General features: G+C 37.2%; 2 protein-coding genes across 2 annotated transcripts; both read left to right on the top strand.

Moving 5' to 3' along the window:
• The first annotated feature begins 291 nt into the window (after positions 1-291).
• Positions 292-5,887, top strand: LOC103154522 (AN1-type zinc finger protein 5). Its single transcript, XM_007575838.2, has 6 exons — positions 292-544; positions 2,822-3,008; positions 3,094-3,229; positions 3,961-4,064; positions 4,205-4,333; positions 5,034-5,887. Exons 2-6 carry the CDS (start codon positions 2,852-2,854, stop codon positions 5,180-5,182), a joined length of 675 nt encoding a protein of 224 aa, XP_007575900.1. The 5' UTR covers positions 292-544; positions 2,822-2,851; the 3' UTR covers positions 5,183-5,887.
• Positions 5,888-7,237: 1,350 nt separating this feature from the next.
• On the top strand, positions 7,238-22,158 carry tmc2a (transmembrane channel-like 2a). Its single transcript, XM_007575856.2, has 21 exons — positions 7,238-7,370; positions 7,473-7,642; positions 8,435-8,473; positions 9,219-9,663; positions 10,444-10,599; positions 11,248-11,338; positions 11,430-11,511; positions 11,586-11,692; positions 12,523-12,621; positions 13,084-13,226; positions 13,304-13,451; positions 13,537-13,725; positions 13,805-13,984; positions 14,512-14,670; positions 15,503-15,631; positions 16,456-16,523; positions 17,063-17,302; positions 18,119-18,244; positions 18,603-18,681; positions 18,847-18,958; positions 21,467-22,158. The coding sequence occupies exons 2-21, from the start codon at positions 7,612-7,614 to the stop codon at positions 21,673-21,675; spliced, it is 2,832 nt and encodes a 943-aa protein (XP_007575918.1). The 5' UTR covers positions 7,238-7,370; positions 7,473-7,611; the 3' UTR covers positions 21,676-22,158.
• Positions 22,159-23,202: the final 1,044 nt, after the last annotated feature.

The following is a 23,202-nucleotide window of genomic DNA, read 5'->3' on the forward strand; positions in this document are numbered from 1 at the left end:
GTAGGTTAAAAAAATTAAACAGTGTATTTGTATTGGACCCAAATTTTCAATTCAATTATTCTGATTTTCTTTCTTCTACATTTTCTATGTTTATATTCATGGGAAGACTTTGGCTCAGTGATACAGTTGTTTCATTCTAGCTCAAAGCCATCGTCTCGGATTTGAAATACCGATTTAGTCATAAATCACCAAAAAAATATATAATTTATTGTAGTGAGGAGGCTGAAAAAAGGAGTCGTATCTTTAAAATGATCTCAGCCAAATGACTCGGATCCCGAAACAGATCTGTAATTGCCATCAGCAGAACGCCAACACGTAAAACAAAACAGATGCCAACACAGCGCTACAGACCGAGGGGCCGTAGATAACAAAATTAGCCACCATCCCCAAGGTGAGGAACGTCCGAAACGAAGGAAAGAAAGGAAAAAGACTCACCTAGACGCCCCTAGTTAGTTAGACGGTTAGTTAACTTCAGGATAAGTGAGGTTATTTGGTCGTGATCGCTAAACCGGCTAAGAAAAGCAGCGTTCCTCAGTCACAAAGGGTAAGTTAAAACCGTCCTGTTAAATATTTTCCTATTGCTTTAAACGTTAAACACATAAAGAATAATTTTAGATATAGACTCAACTTGCGCGAAAATTCCCGAGAACACAATTTAAGCTTATGTAGAAAGTTGTTAAAGTAAAAATCAGTTTAGAGAACGGTTTGCTAGCACGTGTCGTCGGAAACTTTACCTTTCCTAATTGTGAGTTTTTTCCTACGAATAATCCATATTTCGGTCAAATAACTTATTAGCAGCAACAACCTTTACTAGGTTTAATATAAAAGTGGTTACTTTAGTATTTTACATGTTTTAACTTGGCTAACGTTAATCTGCTAGCAGCAGAAAATGATCATTAGCTACCACTGTGGCTAACAAAGCTAGCACCGTCCATTTATTTGAATAAATAATATATGGAGGAGTACAATTTTAAGTTATTGCTTTTAATTCAAAATAAACATTTCTTTCGTGAATTTAATGTTAAAACAGTTGTCCCAATAAGTTTTATTAGGGGGTTTCTTCAAAGCAAAGCTGTTAGCATCGGTTATTAGCCTGCTAGCATGACTCAGTGGATTTGTAGATTTAAAACGGCTGTGGCCCAGAAACCGATCAGGAAACAAATGAAAACAACAAATTGTCACTGATTTAGTTCAGTTTTACTCAAAATGTTTTGGGGTTGTTATTTTAAATTTTTCTTGGCGATATAATCATGTATTCTCCACGCTAAAGCTAGAAAAGACTAGCTAATGGGTCATGGAGTTCCTCATTAGAGGCTTTTGTCTCTATGATCTCCAGGTGTTGGAGTTAAATAACCTGTATAATTGACCTTTTTATTTGATTTGAGCCGCTGGTATTAGTTTGAGTTATTATTGTAGCAAAATCACAGATTGATCGGGTCTAATTAGGGAGACAGCTCAAAATGAGACAACTTCATGTTGGTGATAGTGACTGAAATTAAATGTTTTAACTTAAACCATTTTCTTTAAAGAATTGCTGTAGATACTGATTTCTGTCAATAAGAAAGATCTCCTGTTGTCTGTATTACAGTGAACCTGAGGAAACCTCTGACTGAAGCAGCACATTTTAAAGATTTGAATATATTTGGGGAGAAAAAAAATAACAAACCTACAAATGATACCAGAATTATAGACTCAAAGTTAAAACCACGTCATTTTAAAAACCACATTTCTGAGGTAAATTTAATTTAAGGTAAATTAATTTTATTTCCCTTTGGAATCATGAAAGTAGTTTTTAAATTTATATATACAAGGCCCTTTAAAATTTGTTTTATTTCTAAATTTTACTTTTTCACTCTTAACCATGAACATTATGGTTAAGTGTAAATATGAATGAGAATAATTTAGCAAATGGACTAAATTTATCTAGCAAAGCATGAAAATCTTTCAACTAGAATAACAAAATGCTTTTTTTATTGTAATAAACATACAAAATTATTGGACAATTGTCTTACAATTAAATGTAGAAATATTTAATTTACATATTTCTTCAGTGTTTTCCAGTTTAGTGATGATAATTTGGTTTTAAATGCATTTATTGTTTGTTCTGTATTTGATTTTCACATTATTATACAACTATTAGACAGTCAGTGAAATCATTTATTCACTCTTTAAGTCACTTTCTAAATAATTTGCAAATAAATTATCAAATATGTAGAAGAAAATTAGATAAATAGGTTAATTTGTGTTTGTTGTAAGTAAGGGGAAAAGTTTTTCTACCTTTTCCAGCCAGCTAGCTTTTGTTTGAAAATGATAGAATGAATGAAAATGAGTTAAAACCAAACATTGTAAGCTGATTCCTGCCTTTAGAACATTATTATATTCAGTGTTTCTGGACGTTTGTGTCCTTGGTGTCACACAGCACACGATGTACAGCCGGTTCAAATACTAGCAGCCTAATTTTGGGTACAACCAAATATGACGGTAACATGTTACCGTTTATAGGACGAGCTATGATATTATACCTCAGGACAGACTGCCTAAAGCAGAACACAGAGCAGCAGGGGGGCTGGAACAACATGATCAGTTTTTATTTATTCTCACATAAATTCATTCTTGAAATTTTATGACTTTATTCTTGTTATTTTGACTATTTGTATTTTGACTGTAGTGTATTTTTTTCTATCCAGGCCCTGTCATAGCTATTTATGTTTAAATCTATATGTTTGTTTCTCGGCTGACCGTCCTGTAATTTCCCTGTGCGGTGACCCATCTGTCCTCATTATTTTTCCTATCTTTGACGTGAATCTGTTTGCGTCTCCAGGATCTGTCAGTCGGTGGCGGACATTTTGCCATGGCTCAGGAGACCAATCAGAGCCCGGTTCCCATGCTGTGCGCCACTGGCTGTGGTTTCTATGGCAACCCCAGGACCAACGGCATGTGCTCCGTTTGCCACAAGGAGCACCTGTCGAGACAGAACAACGGCGGCGTCAGCTCTCTGAGCCCAATCGGTGAGAACCTTAGCTTCTCTCTGCTCACTCTCACCTGCTTTACATTTTTCCTCCATCTTGTTCCTCCATCTTGTTCCTCCATCAGGCAGCAGCTCCACAGCCGAGGAGTCCGCCATCCAGAGTTTAGAGGACACTTTGAACAACGCTGCAGCTGCCGCCGTTGCTGCTGCAGAGGAGGCGGCTGAGGCGGCTGCTGCCTCCGACACCACAGATCCCCTCAGGTAAGAACTTCCTGTTGAAGCTCTTTCACAATAAATTGTATCCAAACAACTTGATTTTGAAACTCCCCTCAAAAAGACACTCAAAAGATTTTTTTTATTCAATGATTTGATTATGTAGTCTCAAGAAGTTATTTGCTCTTTTCAAGCAGTTTTTCCTTCCACTCAATTTCCTCATTAAATTTTAATATATAATGGGTCCCGTTGAGTCTCATTTTTCAGATAAAATTTTGAAAATAACCTTTTAATCAGTTATAAAACATGTTTCATCAATCGCACATTTCTGTTTTTATAGGTCTTATGTAATATTCTAATTTTAAATGTCATTTTTATTAACTGAGTGGAAAATCATCATGTTTAACAGAAACAAAAGTTTTCACACATCTAGCTGTGTAATTGAGCTGCATAATGTATTTCACATTGTGGTCAATTTCCTAAAATAATCCAATGTATTGAGGGGGTCTGTAGAAATCTGTTTTTATAAAGTTTAAAATAAAAAAATCTAGGATATGAAATTTAGTTTCTTCCTGGTCTGAACAAGTTTAGGAAAAATATATTTTTAAATATAAATAAATTATGATTTTTTATTTTTTTTTTACATTCTGGTTAATTTTCTGCATTTTCTGAATTAAGTTGAGGATTAAAATTAACAGAAAGTCTGAGGAAAAACTGAGAACATGAAACCCTTTTCTACTTCATGATGTGTTGCTCTTCCTCCTCCTCCTCCTCCTCAGTGGGAGCTCGGCCGCCGCCTCGGTGACGCAGCAGATGACTGAAATGAGGCTCTCGTCTCGGGAGAAACCGGCATCAGGGAGCAAACTAGAAGACCCAGAAGCAGGTTGGTACCAGAAACGCAGCAGCTGGTTTTAACGAGCACGCTTTTTGATTTTATTAAAATCAGGATCGTAATAATTTATACAGATCACTTTGAATGTGCTGTAAAAATAAACCTGTTTTAAAATCTGTTTTTGTCTCCAGTTGTGAATCAGCCGCCCTGTTCGGTTCCTCTCCCCTCCATTGCTGGCAGTGAAGAAGTCGGACCCTCCGAACCCACCAAGCCCAAAAAGAACCGCTGCTTTATGTGTCGCAAAAAAGTCGGCCTCACTGGTGGGAAACACGACGGTTTGACTCCTGATATTCTGCCTCAACGTTTTTCAGCCTGATTTCAGCTATTCATCAACTTTCAGCTTTTTCTTTATATTGTTTATATTTTGAAATATCTTTTGCTTTTAAGCAAATTTCTTCAAGTGATTCCACTCTTGCAGTTTTTCTAAAACCATGTTTTGAGTTTTTACTTCTTTTTCCACGAGCAAAAAAAAAAAAAACAACAAATGCTGCTGTTGGTGCAAATTTCACTCTACAGAAATATTTTCTGCATCAAAATATCAGTTTAAAGGAGAATCAACATCATTGATGTGGTTTTACTGTTTTCTTTAAAACACTTTGGGTTCAGGCATGTCATCTTCCTCCATGGAGCTAAATATGAAATACTTTCACCTGTCTACAGCTTTAGCTTCTTCTCTCTTCAACGTTGTCGTCGTCTCTCTTCATCTCCATCTCTCCCTCCATCTCTCTCTCTTTGTCTCTCTCTCTCTCTCTTCATCTCTCTCTCTCCATCTCTTGGCAGTATCTTCTGATGTGTTCAGACGTTTAGCATTCTCTGTGAAACAGCAGTTTTGTTTTTTTAGTCGTAAATAAGAGTCTAAATCCTTCCCCCCAGATTTTTTTCTTTTTTCATCCTGATCTTTGTCTAAAATCCCGTTCCCATCCTCATATCCTGGTTATAAATCCTGTCTGTCTCTTCCAGGTTTCGGCTGCCGCTGTGGGAATCTGTTCTGCGGGATCCACCGCTACTCCGACAAACACGACTGTCCGTACGACTACAAAGCCGACGCCGCTGCCAAGATCCGTAAGGAGAACCCCATGGTGGTGGCAGAGAAGATCCAGAGAATATGAGTCTCCACTCTGTTGGACTTTTAACAGATTTCAGAACACGGACCTGAACTCGGCTTCTGTTCCTTCATTCTCCCTCCGGTTCCGACCCGGCTCACATTTTATGCTAACATGATTTTTCTTCTTCTTCTCGTGATTTCTCGTCGGCGTTTGGAGCTTTAATGCTGGCTGAGGAGGAGGCGGATTAAGGTGTGGCTTCCCTTTAAAAACATCCTACTGATGGCTTCCTGCTCCGGTTTTTCTGATGAAATCTGCCCGGTAACAACGCCAACTCGGACTAACGGGCTGAAATCTGCCCAGTAACGGCGTTAGCCCGGACTATCGGGCAGTCTACGCTTGCTCTCTGCTGGCTTGAGTAGCAAAATAGATTCGTTTAACCGTCTGGATTTCTGCCAAGACACAAACCCAAACTTGGATTCCTTGTAGGAGACATTTTTGCCAACTTTTGTGCTTCACTTCCTGTGGCGTTGGGCTCTAACGGAGTCCTCAAACCGTCCAAGACTGATTGTTGCCGTTAACTTAGCTCTCCTGAACACTAGTGTGTGTGCAGTTTGTACGACTCGTTTTGGAAGGGGTTCATCTTTCACCTGTTGTTTTTTTCTTTAAGAAGTGACGTTGTGGGGAAGCGATGATTTAACTGATTGGTGGTTGAAAGTTTTACGATTTCCATTAATTTTGTTTTGTCTGTTTTTGGGTCTTGCTGCTTTTTTTTTTTAACCCCTCTTAGTTCTAAAAGTTTGTATATCGTATTTATATTCTGCAGTGTGTGTGTGTGTGTGTGTGTGTGTTTAATCTTCCATTATTGTATTATGTAAATAAATTATGTTCACAAATACATAAAATGGAATGTTTGGTCATTTTTAAATGTGGTGTAGAATAACATCAGTTAATTTATTTCAAACTGTTTTCACACTTAATAGTCAAGAGTTTTTCCTACCATTTAATTTTCTGCTATAGAAACAAATGCAATGAATCTCATTTCAGAAGCTGTAATTAATTTTCTATTCTACCAGTGTATGTCTCCTTTTTACAGTTATTAAAGTCATAAAGGGTCAAAATTGATCCTGTAAATGTATTAATGACCATTAAATGGAAATATTAACTTCTGTTTTTTACATATCAGAAATGTGATTTTTACCCCACCTGGTGGCCAATCAAACCTTTTCTGAAGGTGAATTTCAGGAGAAAAATAAACTTGCATTTGTTTCCTTTAAAATCTCAGCTGAACATTTCTGCCCTCAGTTAAACTTAATATAACTTATTTAGAGGGAAATTAACAGAAAAATTAAGCTTTTCTTTTTGGAAATATTTGTTATTTTAGGAAATCTTTATTTGGCTGACCTTGTCTTCACGTGAGGTGTCAAAGGTCAATTGGCTGTAAGAACAGTCATGGATAATGACTGTGTAATCGAGTCATTATCCATGTGAAACATGAACTCTGCTCGGTTTTTAACGAGGCGTTCTGCAGCTCAACTTTCTCACCTCCCTCTTCAAGATCGGCTGATTCCTCATCCAAACTGCACCAAGAGGAGAAGAGACTATGGAAAGCCATGTGTGCCACAAATTAACACTTTTACCATGCATCCGTTTAGAAAGTCACAAAAAAAAATTGGCGGCTTGTGATTCTTATAAAAAAGGCAAAAATCCTGTCAAAACATCTATAAATGCTGTAATTTTTAGAACATAGTCTTTTGCCATATTTTACAGCTTTCTGAGCCATAAACTGGCATTTTTTTGTGACTTTTTAGCCAGACTTTTAACTGGTGCAACTTGTGGCACTTTTGACCTTCCATAATAAACTCTCAGACGCATGATCAGTATAAACGGTATAATTTTTAGAACGTAGTCCTTACAATAGCGTAAAAAGCGTTGTTTTGACAGGATTTTCACCATATTTTACTCCTTTCTAAGCCATAAGCCGACATTTTTTTTGCGTGACTTTTTGTGTTTAAAAAAAATTTGCGATTTGTGGCACTTTTGGCCTTCCGTAAAAGCCTCTCCGATGCAGAGCCACGTGCTCGTGTTTACAGCTGCTAAATGAGCCTCTCACAGGGAAACCTAAACCTTCATTAAATCTTTAAGATGGTTGCCGCTGTCCTCTCGGGTGACAGACCGAGTGAGAGTGTTTCAGCGACTCTTTACCAACTTTTTGTTCCCAGGAAAGGAAACCTGCGCCATTACACCTGGACAGGTACGGCACTGCCGTCTGTTCATGACCCCCCACTCTGAGCAATAAAGCTGAGGTTTTACTTCATCACCTTTTTTTTATTTTTAATAAATTCTTTTTTTGCAGATCTGCACCTCACAACAAAACACCCTTTGTCACCTGCGTGCGGCCGTCGCCATGGTAACAGAGCTGTTAGACATCTGAGTTGGTCTCTGGCGGGAAGCCGAGGCAGAGCAGACGGAGGGCGACGGAAAGAGAGAGGATCATGCCGAGAAGAAGCGCAGCGGCCGAGGACGGTGAGGCGATAATCCAGAAATCTGCCTTTAATTTAACCACGTTTCATTTTAAATATGCTGGATTTTGTTTTGGGAATATTTCTAAATTATGAGTTTGGTTTGCAGCAGATTATTTTGATTGATTTCTTATTTATTCAGTCACTTACTAAATTAATTGTTATCTAAGACATGGTAGGTAAAAAAAAAACAATTCTGAAAATTTGAGATTAGTTGCTGATTTTTTTAGAGTATTCTCAGAAATATTCATGAAAAAAAAACTGGAGACTTCTGAATTAGAAAAATCAAACATTTACTATAAAAACCCCAGGAATTTTTAGATTAATCTCAGAAATTTTCTGGAAAAAGTCTTGGAAACTTCTGAGCTGCAAAAGAGAAAATTTGTAGGAAAAAAAAAACTGAAATTTTGAGGTTAATTTGAGAAATTCTCTAAATAAAACTTGGACATTTCAGAATTTGCTAAGTAAAAAAGAGTTAGTGTCATTTTCCGATTATTTCACTAATAACATGGAAAATGTCTTTATACATGTGAAGTAATCTGCTAGTGGAACTGGAACTTTTTCATCAATATTAAATTATTTATGTAAAACAAAAAGCTCCAGGTCTTGCTAAAATATTATCTCTGGTAAGTTTTTTTCTTATTTCAAGTGTGATAAGATATTTGCAGCAGAAACTAAACAAAAATACGATTTTATGTTTTTGCAGTTTATATATTTTTTAAAATTTTGCATACAAGTTTGTTAAAATTAATCCTTCAATAAATAAAATTTTTCTTTCATCTACGGTTTTCCTCAGTTGAAATCGATATAGATGAAGATGTGACCGACAGCGATGGTGAGTAAAAAAACTTTTATAATTTGGATCAGAAACTCATGATGTCGGTGTATTAAGGGCCGTTGTAGATTTCTGCCAAAAATAATCAGAAACTTTGAGATTAATCTAAACATTTCTGAAGTTTGAAAAGTCAAAAAACTTGCTGGAAAAAAATAAAAATTTTCAAATTCATCTCAAAGTTTTTTTTATTTTACAAAAAAAAAAAAATCTGAGTGAGAAAAATCCAATTTTTTTTTACAAAAACTCAGAATTTAGAGATTTATCTTATAAAATTTCTAGAAAATAATTTGGAAACTTCTGAATTTGAATTTCATTTAAATTTTGAGGGTTTTTTTTATTTCTGAGCTTTATTTGAAAATATCTTTGTTTTTTTCAAGCAAACTCAAAAACTTTTCCAAGTTTTTTTTTTGTTGAAAATTTCTGAAATTAACTTCAAGTTTTCTGAAATTCTTTCTAGCAAATATTCAACTCTGAAATTTCTAGAAAATTCTAGAAATTTCTGACATTTATTTCAGAATTTCTGAGTTGTTTTTAGTTCTGAAATTTGTCTAAAAATTTCTGAGTTTCTTCTAGCAAATATTCAAACTCAGATTTTTTCTCTAGAAAATTCCTGATTAATCTGGAAAAAAAAAAAAAAAAAGGTTTATTTTGGCAGAAATTTGGTCCTTTTTTCTGTCTAAATTGGCTCTAATTTGCTTCCGTAGCTCAGTATTTCATATTGTGTTTAATGTGATTTAATGTTTAGACGGCGGCAACCGGAGGAGAGCGAACAGGAGGCCGGCAGGTGGACGAGGAGGAGGAAGAGGGAGAGGAAGAGGTAAGAAGGCCGGCAGCGACGAAGAGGAAGATGATGAAGATGAAGCTCCAAAGGGACGAGGAAGAGGAGGAAACAGAAGGAAGCCCGCCAATAAACGGGGCGGGGGTAAGAACAACGACGATGATGATGACAGTGAAGATGAGTCTCCTAAGAAGAAGAGAGGAGGAGCAGCAAACCGGAAGAAAGGTGGCAAAGCCCAAGACAGTGATGAAGACGACAGCGATGATGGGAAAGGAAAGAGAGGAAAGAAAGGAGGGAAGAAAGGAGGGAAGGAGGAGGAGAGCGGGAAGGGAAAGAAAGGCGACGCCAAAGGAAAAGACAAAGGGAAAGATAAAGATGACGACAAGAAGAAGAAGAAGAAAAAGGGTGACAGGTAGGAGAATGTTTTAATATTATACCTTCACCTCCCCTTTAATCAAACACGCTGCCCTCTGGTGGACGATCAGAGTATTACAGGTGGTCATTTAAAGGTGACCCATTATTCCTCTGAACAGGTTAGGAAACAAAAATTTTTGCACATCATTTTTAGATAATGAGATTTTATCTATACAACCGTACATCTTTGAGAAGCAAAAGTGGAACCTCCTGCACAACCAACAAGAATGCTTCAAGTGATTTCTGGATAGCAAGTCAACAACAAAAGACTTTGTCTTTTCCAGCAGCCATTGTGCAGCGGTAAAACCAGCTAACGAAATGTGCTGGAGCTCTGCTTTGCTTGCTAGATAACGGGCCAAACTCTGCTGAGGTTGCTAGGTAACCGGTTGAATGCCGCTGGGGATGCTAGGTAACGGGTGGAACTCCGCTGGGGTTGCTAGGAAACGGTGCCCGGTGATTGGTGACGTTACATTCAGGAGGTTTTTGAAACTACTCGTTTTTCAGACACCAAAAAGCATAAACTTATAATCAAAAACTAGCAGAGTGGTTTTTCTTTGAAAACATTTTATTTTTTTCGGTTCAGGCTTAGAAAAATAGATATAGTAACAAAAGTTGCGCAAGTTAACATAAATTTATCAATATGACTGTCATATAGCTCCATACAAGTTGATTTCCTAAAATGTATTTTCTGATCACTTTTAACAGACTTTGCTTTAAACTGGGAAGCGAATGTTATATTCTATGTTTAAAAACTAACTTGGCTCCGTTTCTCCTGCAGTTCGTCGGACTCCAACTCGAACTCAGACGAGGAGGAGGAGTCCATGTCGGAGGGGGAGATGGCACGGCTGATGGAGGAGGTGGAGGAGAAGAAGAAGCTGATCGCCACCATAAGGAACAAGCCTTGGCGGATGAAGCGGAGGCTGGTTCTCTTAAAGTAACGTCACAAAAACTCAGATTCTTCAATTTCTGTGTCTGGAGAACAAAGGTGGAAAATTTGAACAGAGCCGGCCCAAGTCATATACAAATTAAGCAGCTGCTTAGGACCTCCACACCACCAGGGGACACCCAAGAGCATCAAGCTAATGGCTAATATATATACATATATATAATTAAACTAAATGTTATTACACATTAAAAAATTATGTTTTTGAAGTTTTTATGTGCTACTGTTGGGGAAACATGATATCAGACTTGCTAACTTTTTTACTGTAAATTTACTGTTCATCAGCTGATGTTACTTTCAAATAATTAAAATAATACGACACACTTAAATCCCATTCTGCATCTCAAAATCCAAATAGTAATATTTGTTTGTTTGCTACTCCTGTAAGGTTGAAATCAACAGCCATAATAACACTGGCATGATGTAAGCTAATTACAAATATCGCTAATGCTACACACATAGAGTAGCTTAGGAATAATGAAGCATCTGGTGTTTACATGCTGGTATGTGGGGCCCAAATAAAAATCTGCTTCGGGACCCAAAAAGGCTTTGGCCGACCCTGTTTAGACAAATATAAACCAACCAAAGCATCATCTGCATACTGTTGGAGTTTATTGAGTGTTTTATGCTGCTCTGCAGGGAAGCTCAACAATTTGTTGATAAGTTTGAAGGTGCTCTGGGGAAAGGAAAAGGCAGGAAGTGGTACGCCTACAAAGTCATGATGACCAAGGTTTGGATAAAAAAAACAGCTAAATTTTGTCTTATTTTCTTTGATTTAGCTTTCGTTTTCAGACTATGTGCTTTGTCATGTTTTGTTTTAGAAATGGATAAAGTTTCAGAGAGATTTTGAGAATTTCAGAACAGCCTGCATCCCCTGGGAGAGGAAGATTAAAGAGGTGGAAAGTAAGTTTAGTTTAACAGAAAACTAATCAGATTTAGTAAACGCCATATTTAAAAATGTGTTTCTGAATCTTTAGGCCACTTTGGCTCATCAGTCGCTTCTTACTTCATCTTCCTGCGCTGGATGTACGGCATGAATCTCGTCCTGTTTGGTCTCACCTTTGGACTCGTCGTCATTCCTGAGGTGAGTTACTGCAGTTCAGAGTGTTAAAAAAGGAGTGGATTTCTGCCAAAAAAACCCACGAAATTGTTTGATGAATCTCAGAAATTTTCTAGAAAATAACTTGAAAATCTCTGGGTTTCAAAGGTCTAAAATTTTAAAGAAAAAACTCAGAGATTTTAAGATTAATTTCAGAAATGTTCTGGAAAAAAGTTGGAAAAAAAGTTAGATTCAAAAGTTGAAATTTTTCTTGAAACAACTAAAAAAACTTTTTGTTTCATATCAGTAATTGTCTAGAAAAAACTAGGAAATTAAATGGTTTCAAAAGTTCACAATTTGATAAATAAGACTAAAATTTTTAGATTCATTTCAGAAATTTTCGACAAAAAAAGTTACATTTCAGAGCTGCGTTGAAAATTTGCTAGAAAAAATCTGAACTTTTTAGATTTATATCATAATATTTCTAGAAAAACTCCGGGTGAAAAGTAAAAAAAAATGTGCAACTTTAGAAAATAAAAAATTCATATTTGAATAATTTTGACTTTTCAAACTCGAACATTTCCAAGTTATTTTTCTTGAAATTTTTTTGAGATTTTTCTAGCAGGTTTGTGACCTTTCAAACTTAGAAATTTTTTAAAGAAAATTTCTGAGATTAATCTACATTTTTCTGTAGCAAATTTCTGACTTTTCATACTCAGAAATCACTTTGTTTTTTCAAGACTATTTCTGAGATTAATTTAAACATTTCTGAGTTTTTTTAAAATGTAAATTTACTCTTTTTTTCTGTTTACGACGGTCCTAACAGGCCGTTGTAAAAAAGAGAAGAAATTAACTCTTTACGTTAAACTGTCCAGGTCCTCATGGGTCTTCCTTATGGATCCATTCCCAGAAAGACGGTACCGAGAGCAGAGCAGGACACGGCTCAGGATTATTCAGTTCTCATGGACTTCAACGTGAGTATCAGAAAAGACGACATTTATTTCCTCCTTTCTTTATATTTTCCTTCCAAGCAGAAGAACTGCCTTTATCATCGGTTCTTTAGGGTTGCAAAAGGTTTTACTTTTTGCTGTTACAAACGGCCCAACGGAAAATTATTTGTTGCTTTATCAGTTGAAATTTCATATCAGCATTCTTACTTCAATGGTTAGTGCCCAACTACAAGATTAGCGTTGCTAACTCTAAAGCAGTAATCAGAAGCTAACTCCAAAGCTCTACATAAATAAGGTATTTAGTGGAAGCTAATGCTAAAGCTCTTTATTCAACAATGTGACCAGCCCAATTGGATGGAAATCCACCCAATCTGGCAACATTGCCCAAATCTTCTACTCAGAAAATGAGAAGACTTTGTAAGAGAAAGCTTTCATATCCACTTGGCCAACTCCCTGCCTTTCTGAAAACCCTTCTCTACCTTTCAGGGATACTGTAAATACTCGGTCCTGTTCTACGGATATTATGACGACAAGAGAACCATCGGTCCGCTGAAGTTCAGGTTGCCTCTGTCCTACCTTATGGTAGGAATCGGGAGCTTCGGATACAGCCTGATGCTGGTGATCCGGACGTGAGTCTCCAGAACATCACTGCATAATAAATGGCCGAAGCCAATTAGTGGCAGTCTGTTTCTGGTTGGTTGTTTAGAATGGCTAAAAACGCCGACGTTGGCGGAGGAGATGGAGAAGAAGGCGAGTTCACCTTCGCCTGGAAGATGTTCACCAGTTGGGACTACCTCATCGGCAATGCCGAAACCGCTGACAACAAGTACGCCTCCATCACCACCAGCTTTAAGGTACCTCACAGCCTCTGGGATGGCATTCTCAGACTCTGACTTTGACCAACCGCCAACCTTCAACGTTGTTTCTTGGTAAGAACAGGAATCCATCGTGGACGAGCAAGAGAACCAGAAGGACGAGAACATCCACCTGCGGCGGTTTCTCCGGGTTCTGGCCAACTTCCTGATCACCTGCAGTCTTGGCGGCAGCGGCTACCTCATCTACTTTGTGGTGAAGAGATCGCAGGAATTTGCAAACAGGGATGACCTGAGTTGGTACGAGAAGAATGAGGTAAAGAAGTTCTAGATACACACACCAGGAGAAAACAAAGACTCCTGGTTTCATTGATGGCTGTGGCGTGTCTCACCAGTTGGAGATCATCATGTCCCTGCTGGGTTTGGTGTGTCCGCCTCTGTTTGAGACGATCGCTGAACTGGAGGACTACCATCCTCGAATCGCCCTGAAGTGGCAGCTGGGACGCATCTTTGCCCTCTTCCTGGGAAACCTCTACACCTTCCTGTTCGCCCTGTTTGATGAGGTCAACAGTAAGGTATGCTAGTGCTAATGCTAGCTGCGCTTCGGTCATTTCGCTGTTCTTACCAAATAATGCAGCAGATAATTGAATGTCTCGGTAAAATCTTTCCCATGTGGATGCAACAAGGTACAGATATTCCCAAAAAAACATTAGCCACTGAAAAATTCAAGATGACTGCCATGGTCAACAAGGAGATTTTATTTTTGCATTGGATTTGCGAATATTTGTCACAGATGAACAAAAGTTGAAAACTTGCTAGAAAAATCTCTGAACTTTTGAGATTAATCTCAGAAATGTTTTAGAAAAAAACTTGGAAATTTCTGACTGTTTATCATTGAGTATCATGTGACTGGATTATACTGGTATCCAGTTAGTTTAGGGTTTATATCTGTATCACTGGAAGTTAACTGGATATGTTTGTCTTTATAACGTAGTGAAAATGTTCCACACAGAGCATCAAATTAAAGTTTTGTGATGCATTTAAACCTTTTTTCTCGCCGTTATTAGAAACCTGACCACTGACTGGGTTGTTTTTCCTCCAGCTGGAGGAGGAGCAGTCCATCAAAAACGCCTCCATCTGGGCCATGAAGGAGTACTACGCCAACTACACGCGTATGCTCAACGATTCGGACGCCACTCCACCTCCCATGAACCCGGCTGATGTCATCAGAGGACCCTGCTGGGAGACGCTCGTCGGCATAGTAACAATAACAATGTTTATCTCTCATCCATTATTTTACCCTGAAAGTTTGTTTTAGTCAGAAACTTTAAGAGTAAAAAATATTTGGTAAAAAGTCTACTGAAGTACTGAATAACTGATCAAATGATCAATTTAAAAATTATCATCAATATAAAGTATAAAGTTAAGTGGAAATTTGGGTATTTTAAGGACAAAAATTACAAGAATTCGTATAAATAACAAAAAAATAGTAAAATCAGGCTAAATAAATGTTTCCAAATCAGTTTCTTCCAATAAAAAATCTTATAAAACTTTAACACAAACTGCAGGTCCATGTCTGTCTGGTGAATTTTTGGTTAAAACATGTTTGTTTCCAACTCTGGTTACTTGATTTATGGTCATTTTGTTCCTTAAAATACCAAATTTCCACTTTATATTTTGGTCTGATGTAATTTTAAAATATTAAATGATTGACTTAATCAGTTACTCAGTACTTAATTAAACTTTTTACCAAATTTTACTTTTTCTCGAGTAAATTTCCTGGATTTTCTACCCACTGAATGAAAAACAAATAAGTTATGAAAGTTTAAGTCTCATTGGTTTTCATATTGAAAGAAACTGATTTGTAAAAAAATGTTTTTTGCTACAAGTAAGAGTAGAGATACTTTATAGTAAAATTACTCAAGTAAAAGTAAAAATACTCCCAAAAGTAATTTTTTTTCACGAGTTACTCAAGTAAATGTAACTAATTGCTACCCGACTCTGGTTCTTTGGCTTTTACGCTGAAGAATCTCAGTTTTATATGAAATGCAGATAAAATGTAACTGTTCCTGTAAATCCTGGCTGTGCTGCAGGAGTTTGTGAAGCTGACCGTCTCAGACATCCAGGTGACCTACCTGACCATCCTGATCGGCGACTTCGCCCGCGCCGTCATCGTTCGCTTCCTCAACTACTGCTGGTGCTGGGACCTGGAAGCTGGTTTTGTAAGTCACTGGAAACACTGGTTTGTATTGGAGAAACACGTAAAATACACACAGAGTTTATCTGCATTCAAAACTTTGACTGAAATTTGCATCAAATGGGAGCAGTGGCGCAACTGCACATTATTCAGGTGGATGCGAAAACATAAATCGGCGCCTCCCCCCCCGAGGGAAGAAACTTCAGGGTGAAGGACCGACGCTGAACACCCCCCACCCGAGGCGACGCTGCATGAAGTGTAACTGTAAAGCTCGCTACATGTACCTCGTTATGTGCGAGAGGTGAAGGAGCGTGAGGCGCTGAAGTGTATGGGAAAACATCATCGGCGCGTCGCCCCCTCCAGACGGGGTTTTGGCGCCCCCTCTGGTGCTGCACCCCTATGCGTTGCATATGCTGCATACCCACTTTTTGCGCCTCTGAATGGGAGTTAAACCTGGATAATGAAGGTTCCATGCTAAAGCTGATAAACCTCAAGTTGCTGGAAGGTTTTAAACTTATAATCAATGGCACAAATAGGACGCGAAATTGTCCCAGAAGTTATCGCGATAAACGATAATATTGTTGTTTTGAGACCATTTTCAAGATATAATGCAAGAACACATTCCTAACGAAATTTACCCCTTTGTTGTTTTGTTCTATTTGCAATGGCCCTAATATGCTGTCCTACTTAAACACCAGATTGTATGAGAAATATATTATAGTCTCACTTTAATTTCAGGTCCAAATAAATCTTTACATAAGATTCAAAGCACCTAGAAATATCTCAGGTGGAACCACTGATTGGTTCATTTCTCTGTCTTGTTGGTAATTGTTGTCTGATCACTTTCAGCCGTCGTATGGAGAGTTTGACATCAGTGGAAACGTTCTGGGACTGGTCTTCAACCAGGGGATGATCTGGTAAAAACTAAAAAGCTAAAGACATTGTCTGCATGTTTCTGTTTCTTGGTGCTGCTACATTATGGTAAAGTAGAATCATTAAAGGGGCAGTATCATGAAAAATCAACAAATTTTAGCTGTACCTCATGCCATGATGTTATTCAGCTGGGCAAAACTCCAGGATGGGCCTAGCCCTGCCTTCAAGGCATAGCTCCTCCCCCACTCTGCTCCTTCAGACTAGCCAGCAGCAATTAGCAAACACCTGCTGAGTTCATTATAGGAGCTACTTCTCTGGTAAAATGGTTGCTAAAGGGTTAATAGAGGAGCCATGTTGGGAAGGCGGAGCTTCAAAAAGAGCAGGAGTTTCTTAAAGAGACAGAGATCCAATTTCAAGGAGTTCAATTACAAATTCAGTTTCTTTTAAGTCATATGTGATATATGTAGCATTTTGATAACAACTGAAGGTAACATAGTTACTTGATTTTGCTATTGGATAATTTTTCTCAGAAATCTGACTTTAATCTTGAGTTTAAAGTCACATTTGCGTTTTCCTCTGGCAGGATGGGAGCGTTTTACGCCCCGGGGCTCGTGGGCATCAACGTGCTCCGCCTCCTCAGCTCCATGTACTACCAGTGCTGGGCCGTCATGGCCACCAACGTCCCGCATGAAAGAGTCTTCAAGGCCTCCAAGTCCAACAACTTCTACATGGGGCTCCTGCTGCTCATCCTCTTCCTGAGCCTGCTGCCCGTCGTTTACACCATCATGACGCTGCCGCCGTCGTTCGACTGCGGCCCCTTCAGGTAAACAAAACCAACCAAAGCTTTATGAGAGCAGAGAACACAAATATTATATTTAAAAAAATTATTAAACAACAAAAAAAAAGAGTAACCCTAAAATTTCTGAGTTTGAAAAGTCAAAAATCAGCTAAAAAAAATGACATTCTGAGATTAATCTAGTCTAAAATTCTTGACTTTTGGACATTTTCTGAGTTTAAACAGTTGAAAATTTTTTAATTATAAAACTCAAAATGATGGTTTTTCAAGGAGAAAATGACACAAATTCATGTAACCAGAGTTGAGTAAATGTAATTAGTTACATTTATATTTGAGTAACTTTTTTGAAAAAATTACTTTTATTTTAACTACTTTTACTTGAGTAATTTTATTATGAAGTATTTCTTCTCTTACTTTAGTAAAAATTCTGGATTTTCTTCCCACTGAATAAAAACAAACATGTTTTAACCAAAAATTCACCAGACAGACACACACCTGAAGGTTTTGTTAATGTTTTATATTAAAAGACACTGATTTAGGAAAAAAATATTTTGCCCAATTTTATTTTCTATGTATAGCGTTTTTTTTTTTATCCTTAAAATTCCAAAATTTCCACTTATCTTTATATTTTGACAAAAGAGAATTTTTCCTGGTGAATTTTTGTTTTTTCTTCACTCAGTGGATACAAAATCCAAAAGTTTTACTCAAGTAAAAGTAGAAATACTTCATAATAAAATAACTCAAAGTACAGCGTAGTTAAAGTACAGTTATTAAAAGAAGTTACACCAGTAAATATAATAGAGTAAATGTACCTAGTTACTGGTTGTCTGTGTGTTTCTGCAGCGGGAGGGCGAAGATGTTCGATGTCATCATGGAGACAATCAGGCTGGACCTGCCGGCCTTCATGGGGACTCTGTTCAGTTACGCAGCGAATCCCGGACTCATCATCCCGGCTGTGCTGCTCATGGTGTAAGTCAGGGTGTCAAACTGGAGGCTCTGGGGCCATCCGGCCCGTCAAAGCCTGTTATATGGCCCTCTCGACCATGGGGTGGCCTACTCCAGGCCTCCAGGGCTGGTCTCCTGCAACCTTTAGATATGTCTCTACTTCAACACACCTGAGTCAAATAATGAGGTCATTAGCAGGACTCTGGAAAACCTGACTGCACTGAGGAGATGACTCAGCTGTTGGATTCAAGTGTGTTGGACCAAGGAGACATCTAAGAGTTGCAGGACACCGGCCCTCCAGGACCAGGATTGCCCACCCCTGCTCTAGACTCTTCAATCAAAGCCAAAGAAACGGTTCTTTAATCCAGCTTATCTCTTCCAGGTTGGCCATCTATTACCTGAACTCAGTCTCCAAAGCTTACCAAAACTCAAACATGGAGCTGAAGAAGAAGATGCAGATGGTAAGTAGAGAAACAGCTTTAATGATGATAATTTATTTTTATCCAAACAGGAATGACTTAATGTCTGTCCAGTTATTAAGGAAAAGTTGTTACCTCCCTGCTTGCCTTTCCATTGTTGGTGAAGCGTTTAACTTTTCATATTTCCCTCCATCTCTTTGTGTCCAGGCCCGTGATGAAGAGAAGAACCGGAGGAATAACAAAGACAGCACCAACCAGGTCATGAAAGACCTGGAGGACCTGCTGCCCAACCGGTCCCTCAGTCCACCGCCGGAGCCTGGTCAGAACCAGAACCACCGTCACGGCTAATAAGAAGGAATGCTAGCAGCTAAACATTAGCTAAACATGAACTCCTGATTTAATCATAAATAATCATCTCTATCTAATTATATCTGATGATTTAAGTAGTTAATAATTAACAGCTAAAGCTCAGTTGCATATGAATAAGTACTAGTAAGCAACTAGTAATATGCTAAGTGTTATAAAACAAAATATGAACTTTAGGTAATGGCTAGTCATTTAATACATATTTACCTTGCTCATTTTAAAGTAGCACATCTATAAATTTACTAGCTAATAAAGCTAATAAAGTTATTATTGAGAGTTTATAATTACAAAACCATCAACAAACTATTATTTTTCATTGCTAGCTAACAATTATCCTGACTCTTCAGAAAATGTCATATTATGAGATAAAAAATGGATTTAAGTTAAGACGAAATGATCATTAATTAGTGATTATGCAAGGACTTATGGAAATGTTTTTATAAGTTCTTCATAAGCTAACTGCTCATTAGCAAGTATCGCACTATCTTCTTACAACTTTGCTGTTTATTAAATTGTGATTTGTCAAATATTTTTTTAATGTTTCACGGCTGGTGACCAGTCAGGTCACCATCTACCGGTTCACTCAGTCCTCTGGTCTGGGGCTCGCCATCCAAGTTCTTGTGAGGGCGATCTTGGTGTCTCTGGGCACGATGCCTCAAAAGTGCACCATAAGGAAAAAAAACCTGACCTGGAACAAGGTCAAAGTATAGCATGTTAAAATTCAGGATGCTAATATCAATAAAGCATAAGCAATAATTCAAATAGCTCTTTTATCAATTTTCAAGTTTTTCTATGTTGTACAACAAATTCATTCTAGTTATCACAGTTAAGTATTACCAATACACCAGTAAACTAAAGAAATTAGTTCATATGTGGTAAAAATATATTACATTTCAATCTAAAAGTACCAAAGTACATCTATGACACTAAATTTAATATTCAGAATGTGGATTAGAAACCCGCATTAGCTCTGACCTACAGAAAACAGAAAGTTCCTAATAAGAGCACATTACAGCACCATGACATTAACAATGTTGAAATATTAAAACATGTACTAATAGAAAAATAAGTAAAATTACATAGAAAAAATACAACATACACAATAATAATGATATAAAATTTACAATACAATTTTATTTTTTATTAAATTTGATCAGTTATTAGGTATTTTAGCCAATTTTTAGCGAATTTATTGAGCCAACGTCTGAGCACGTGCGAAAACTCACCGACGCTTCAATGCTACACGACTACAGGGGATTCTTTTTCCGGACTTCAGCTGTTAAGCTTTCTGAGATCTAATTAAAAAAACATATTCACTATTCCGAATTATGAATTCTGCGATACTATTTTAACATTGTCTTACCAATTTCCAAGATTCTTCAAAGAATTTAACACAATCTTACAGGCAATTCACGGAACAACTGTCAGCTTTCAGCACTCAAGGGTGTTAGACGCAATCTGAGCTAAATCTCAGCACCGCAGTTAAAGGGGCGGGACAATCAACCTGATTGGCTGATGTGAAATCAGTCTGTGCCAGTTATTGGTTGTTTAAACCGTCACTAAAAGCAATCACTAAAGGGATATTTCACAGGTTTTAAAGATTTTTAGCATTTTTTTATCTACATTTATGAACATAATTACAAAGTATTCTTTTTTAACTTTATTACTTTTTAATCTCGTTGTAGAATAAGATATTAAATCAACATCTATTAATTTTTTACTTGTGTTTTTAACACTGGGTTACACATATCAAACAGAAGTTGTAATTAGTAAGATGACTACTTTAGCCACTTATAGCTAACTCCTATAATTGCAAGCTGTCCTGATTTGTTTCTCATTTTTTATTGATTATGACATAATTTAACAAATTTAAAGATGAGATTATCAAAGGACTAGGGCTATCTGATTAATATTTAATCCATATTTATCTAACTAAGTAGCTACATGAGGATGAGCTAAAGATAGCTCATATGATAGGAGTTAGCTAACGGTTTATTAGCAAATAGTGCTTCATTTGTTTGTCATTCTTATTGAACTATTATCTTATTATGAGCTAATCAACATAACTGTAACAGTTTAACAGTTAAGTAATCACAATACAGCTACGGTTGTAAAATATTTTCAGATTTCTTCAGTTTTTGCTAGCTTCTTGCAGTGTAGCTCACTATGTAGCTACTTGGCTAGTGGTTAATTAGCAGGTTGTATTTGATTTGAACTGAGTTGGTAAAAATAATGTTCTCATCTTATGCTAGTTTAACAATTTGAATAGAACTCCTTCAAAATGTTATCTGAATATTATGCAATAATATTTAAGCTAGCTACCAAAATATAAGCTACAGCTTATTATTCAGTAGCTAATTTTTTAGCCCTGATTCCAAAGTGTTTCCTTTCCCCTAATTTTCATCTTATTGGTATTGATTGGTGTCCCATTACGGTTGTAAAGCCAAGTTTTCCTTTGCAGAAAAACCACCAGAACCAGAGGCGAAACCCACCAAAACCAAACCTGGTTCTGCTGGAAAAGGAGTAAACCTACAAAAGGATGTGGCTCTGGCTTCGTCCAACCCAAATGCTCGAGGGCCGGTAGACCGGCCACCAGGACCAAGAGGACCCGGGCCGGGTCCGGGTGCTGGACGGGGCCGAGGCCGTGGGAGAGGAGCCCCTCCCAGTTAATATTATGACCACAAAAAGAGAACAAATTAAAGTAAATATATACAAACTAATTTATTCTCAAAATTTGAGTGTAAATATGTAACATCCACTACTGTAATGAATATAAAAATGCAAAAATATTGTAGCATGACTGTAAAAAAAAAAAAAACAAATGAATGTTTGTTTCAATACTTTTATTAATTTCTCTTTAAATTATGTTGCTAAGTTGTCACCCTGCATGATGACTGATATAGAGAGTAAATTGTCTTGAGCTTTTTCTAATTTGTGATGTTTATACATTTGATGTCTGAAGATGTTTAAACTACAGTGGAGAAAATAGGTTAATTAAACATGTCTGTTTTTTTTTTTACAAATATGTTTCTTATTGGCTCGTTGACATGAAACCCAACAGACATGGACTTCAACCCAAGTAACCCACACATTTATGGTTGATTGATTTATTGATTTGATTTAAATAAATCAAAAAACTAATTATAAATAAAAGGCAAGTGATATATCTTGCCTTTCTATGTCTTTTTTGTAGTTTTCAATACATAACCCATAAATTTAACTCCATATTCCTTTTGTAACCCGCAATTAGTCAAGGGCTTTTATTTTTGCGGGTCCACTTCCTGTGTTGCCCCAAACTCTGCCACCTTATTTAATGCATCCAACCCGTTTCCACGGTGATTATGGGTCGTTGTTGCCGTCTTCCTCACAAACTGATGCAAATCTGTGAACCTACTGACTTGATTCCTTGGTGAGTTGGTTTTCTGATAGCAGTTTTGCTTTAGCATGAGAAACTTCTGCTCGATGCTCATTGCAGCGTTATTTTATTAGAGTTATTGGCGCTGCTTTCCTGGACCGTCACCAGGATTCTGTCAGAGCTGATTGTGGCTCAGTTCGCCCCACTCCCTTTGTTTGGTGCAGCAATGATTTTGTGAAACTTTGACACTTTTGCATTGATGCCAGTGAAGTTTGAAATAAAATTAATCAGAACAGAATGTAGCTACACTTAAGTTTGATATTGTGCAGCAAATTTACTTATTTTTCTTGATTATTTTCAAAGTGCACTTTAACTTTAAACTGATAACTTCAGTTATCAGTTTAAAGTTAAATCCTTTATTTTCTGGTGTGGGTTGAATCAGTAGCTAATTTCTTAGCCCTGATTCTAAGAAATTAGAATAAATTAGAATCAGGGACCCGCCACAGCCCCACGTTGGGCTGTGGCGGGTCATATCCATGTTGGTTTATTCTCACCTAAAATAGGTTTACTGTTGTTATCAGATGTAAAATATGTCAGAGATGCAGCGATCAGAGCTTTTCTGTCCATCACTGATCTCCAGTTTTCATTCTGCTCTGATCTTCCAGTTCCTGGATTTTTTCTCCAGAGAGAAAAATGTTCTGCAGGTTCTGAGTTTCAGGTAGAAGTTCTGAATGAAACAGAAAATATTAAGAAAATTATCACTTTATGCTTCAAAAGCATTGACGTCTGACCTCAATGTTTTACTTTAATTAGGACTTTCTGAAAGGCAGAGTTGATGAAAA

Source organism: Poecilia formosa, unplaced genomic scaffold (assembly GCF_000485575.1).
Source record: "Poecilia formosa unplaced genomic scaffold, Poecilia_formosa-5.1.2 Scaffold390, whole genome shotgun sequence".
In the NCBI taxonomy this organism is placed as follows: domain Eukaryota; kingdom Metazoa; phylum Chordata; class Actinopteri; order Cyprinodontiformes; family Poeciliidae; genus Poecilia; species Poecilia formosa.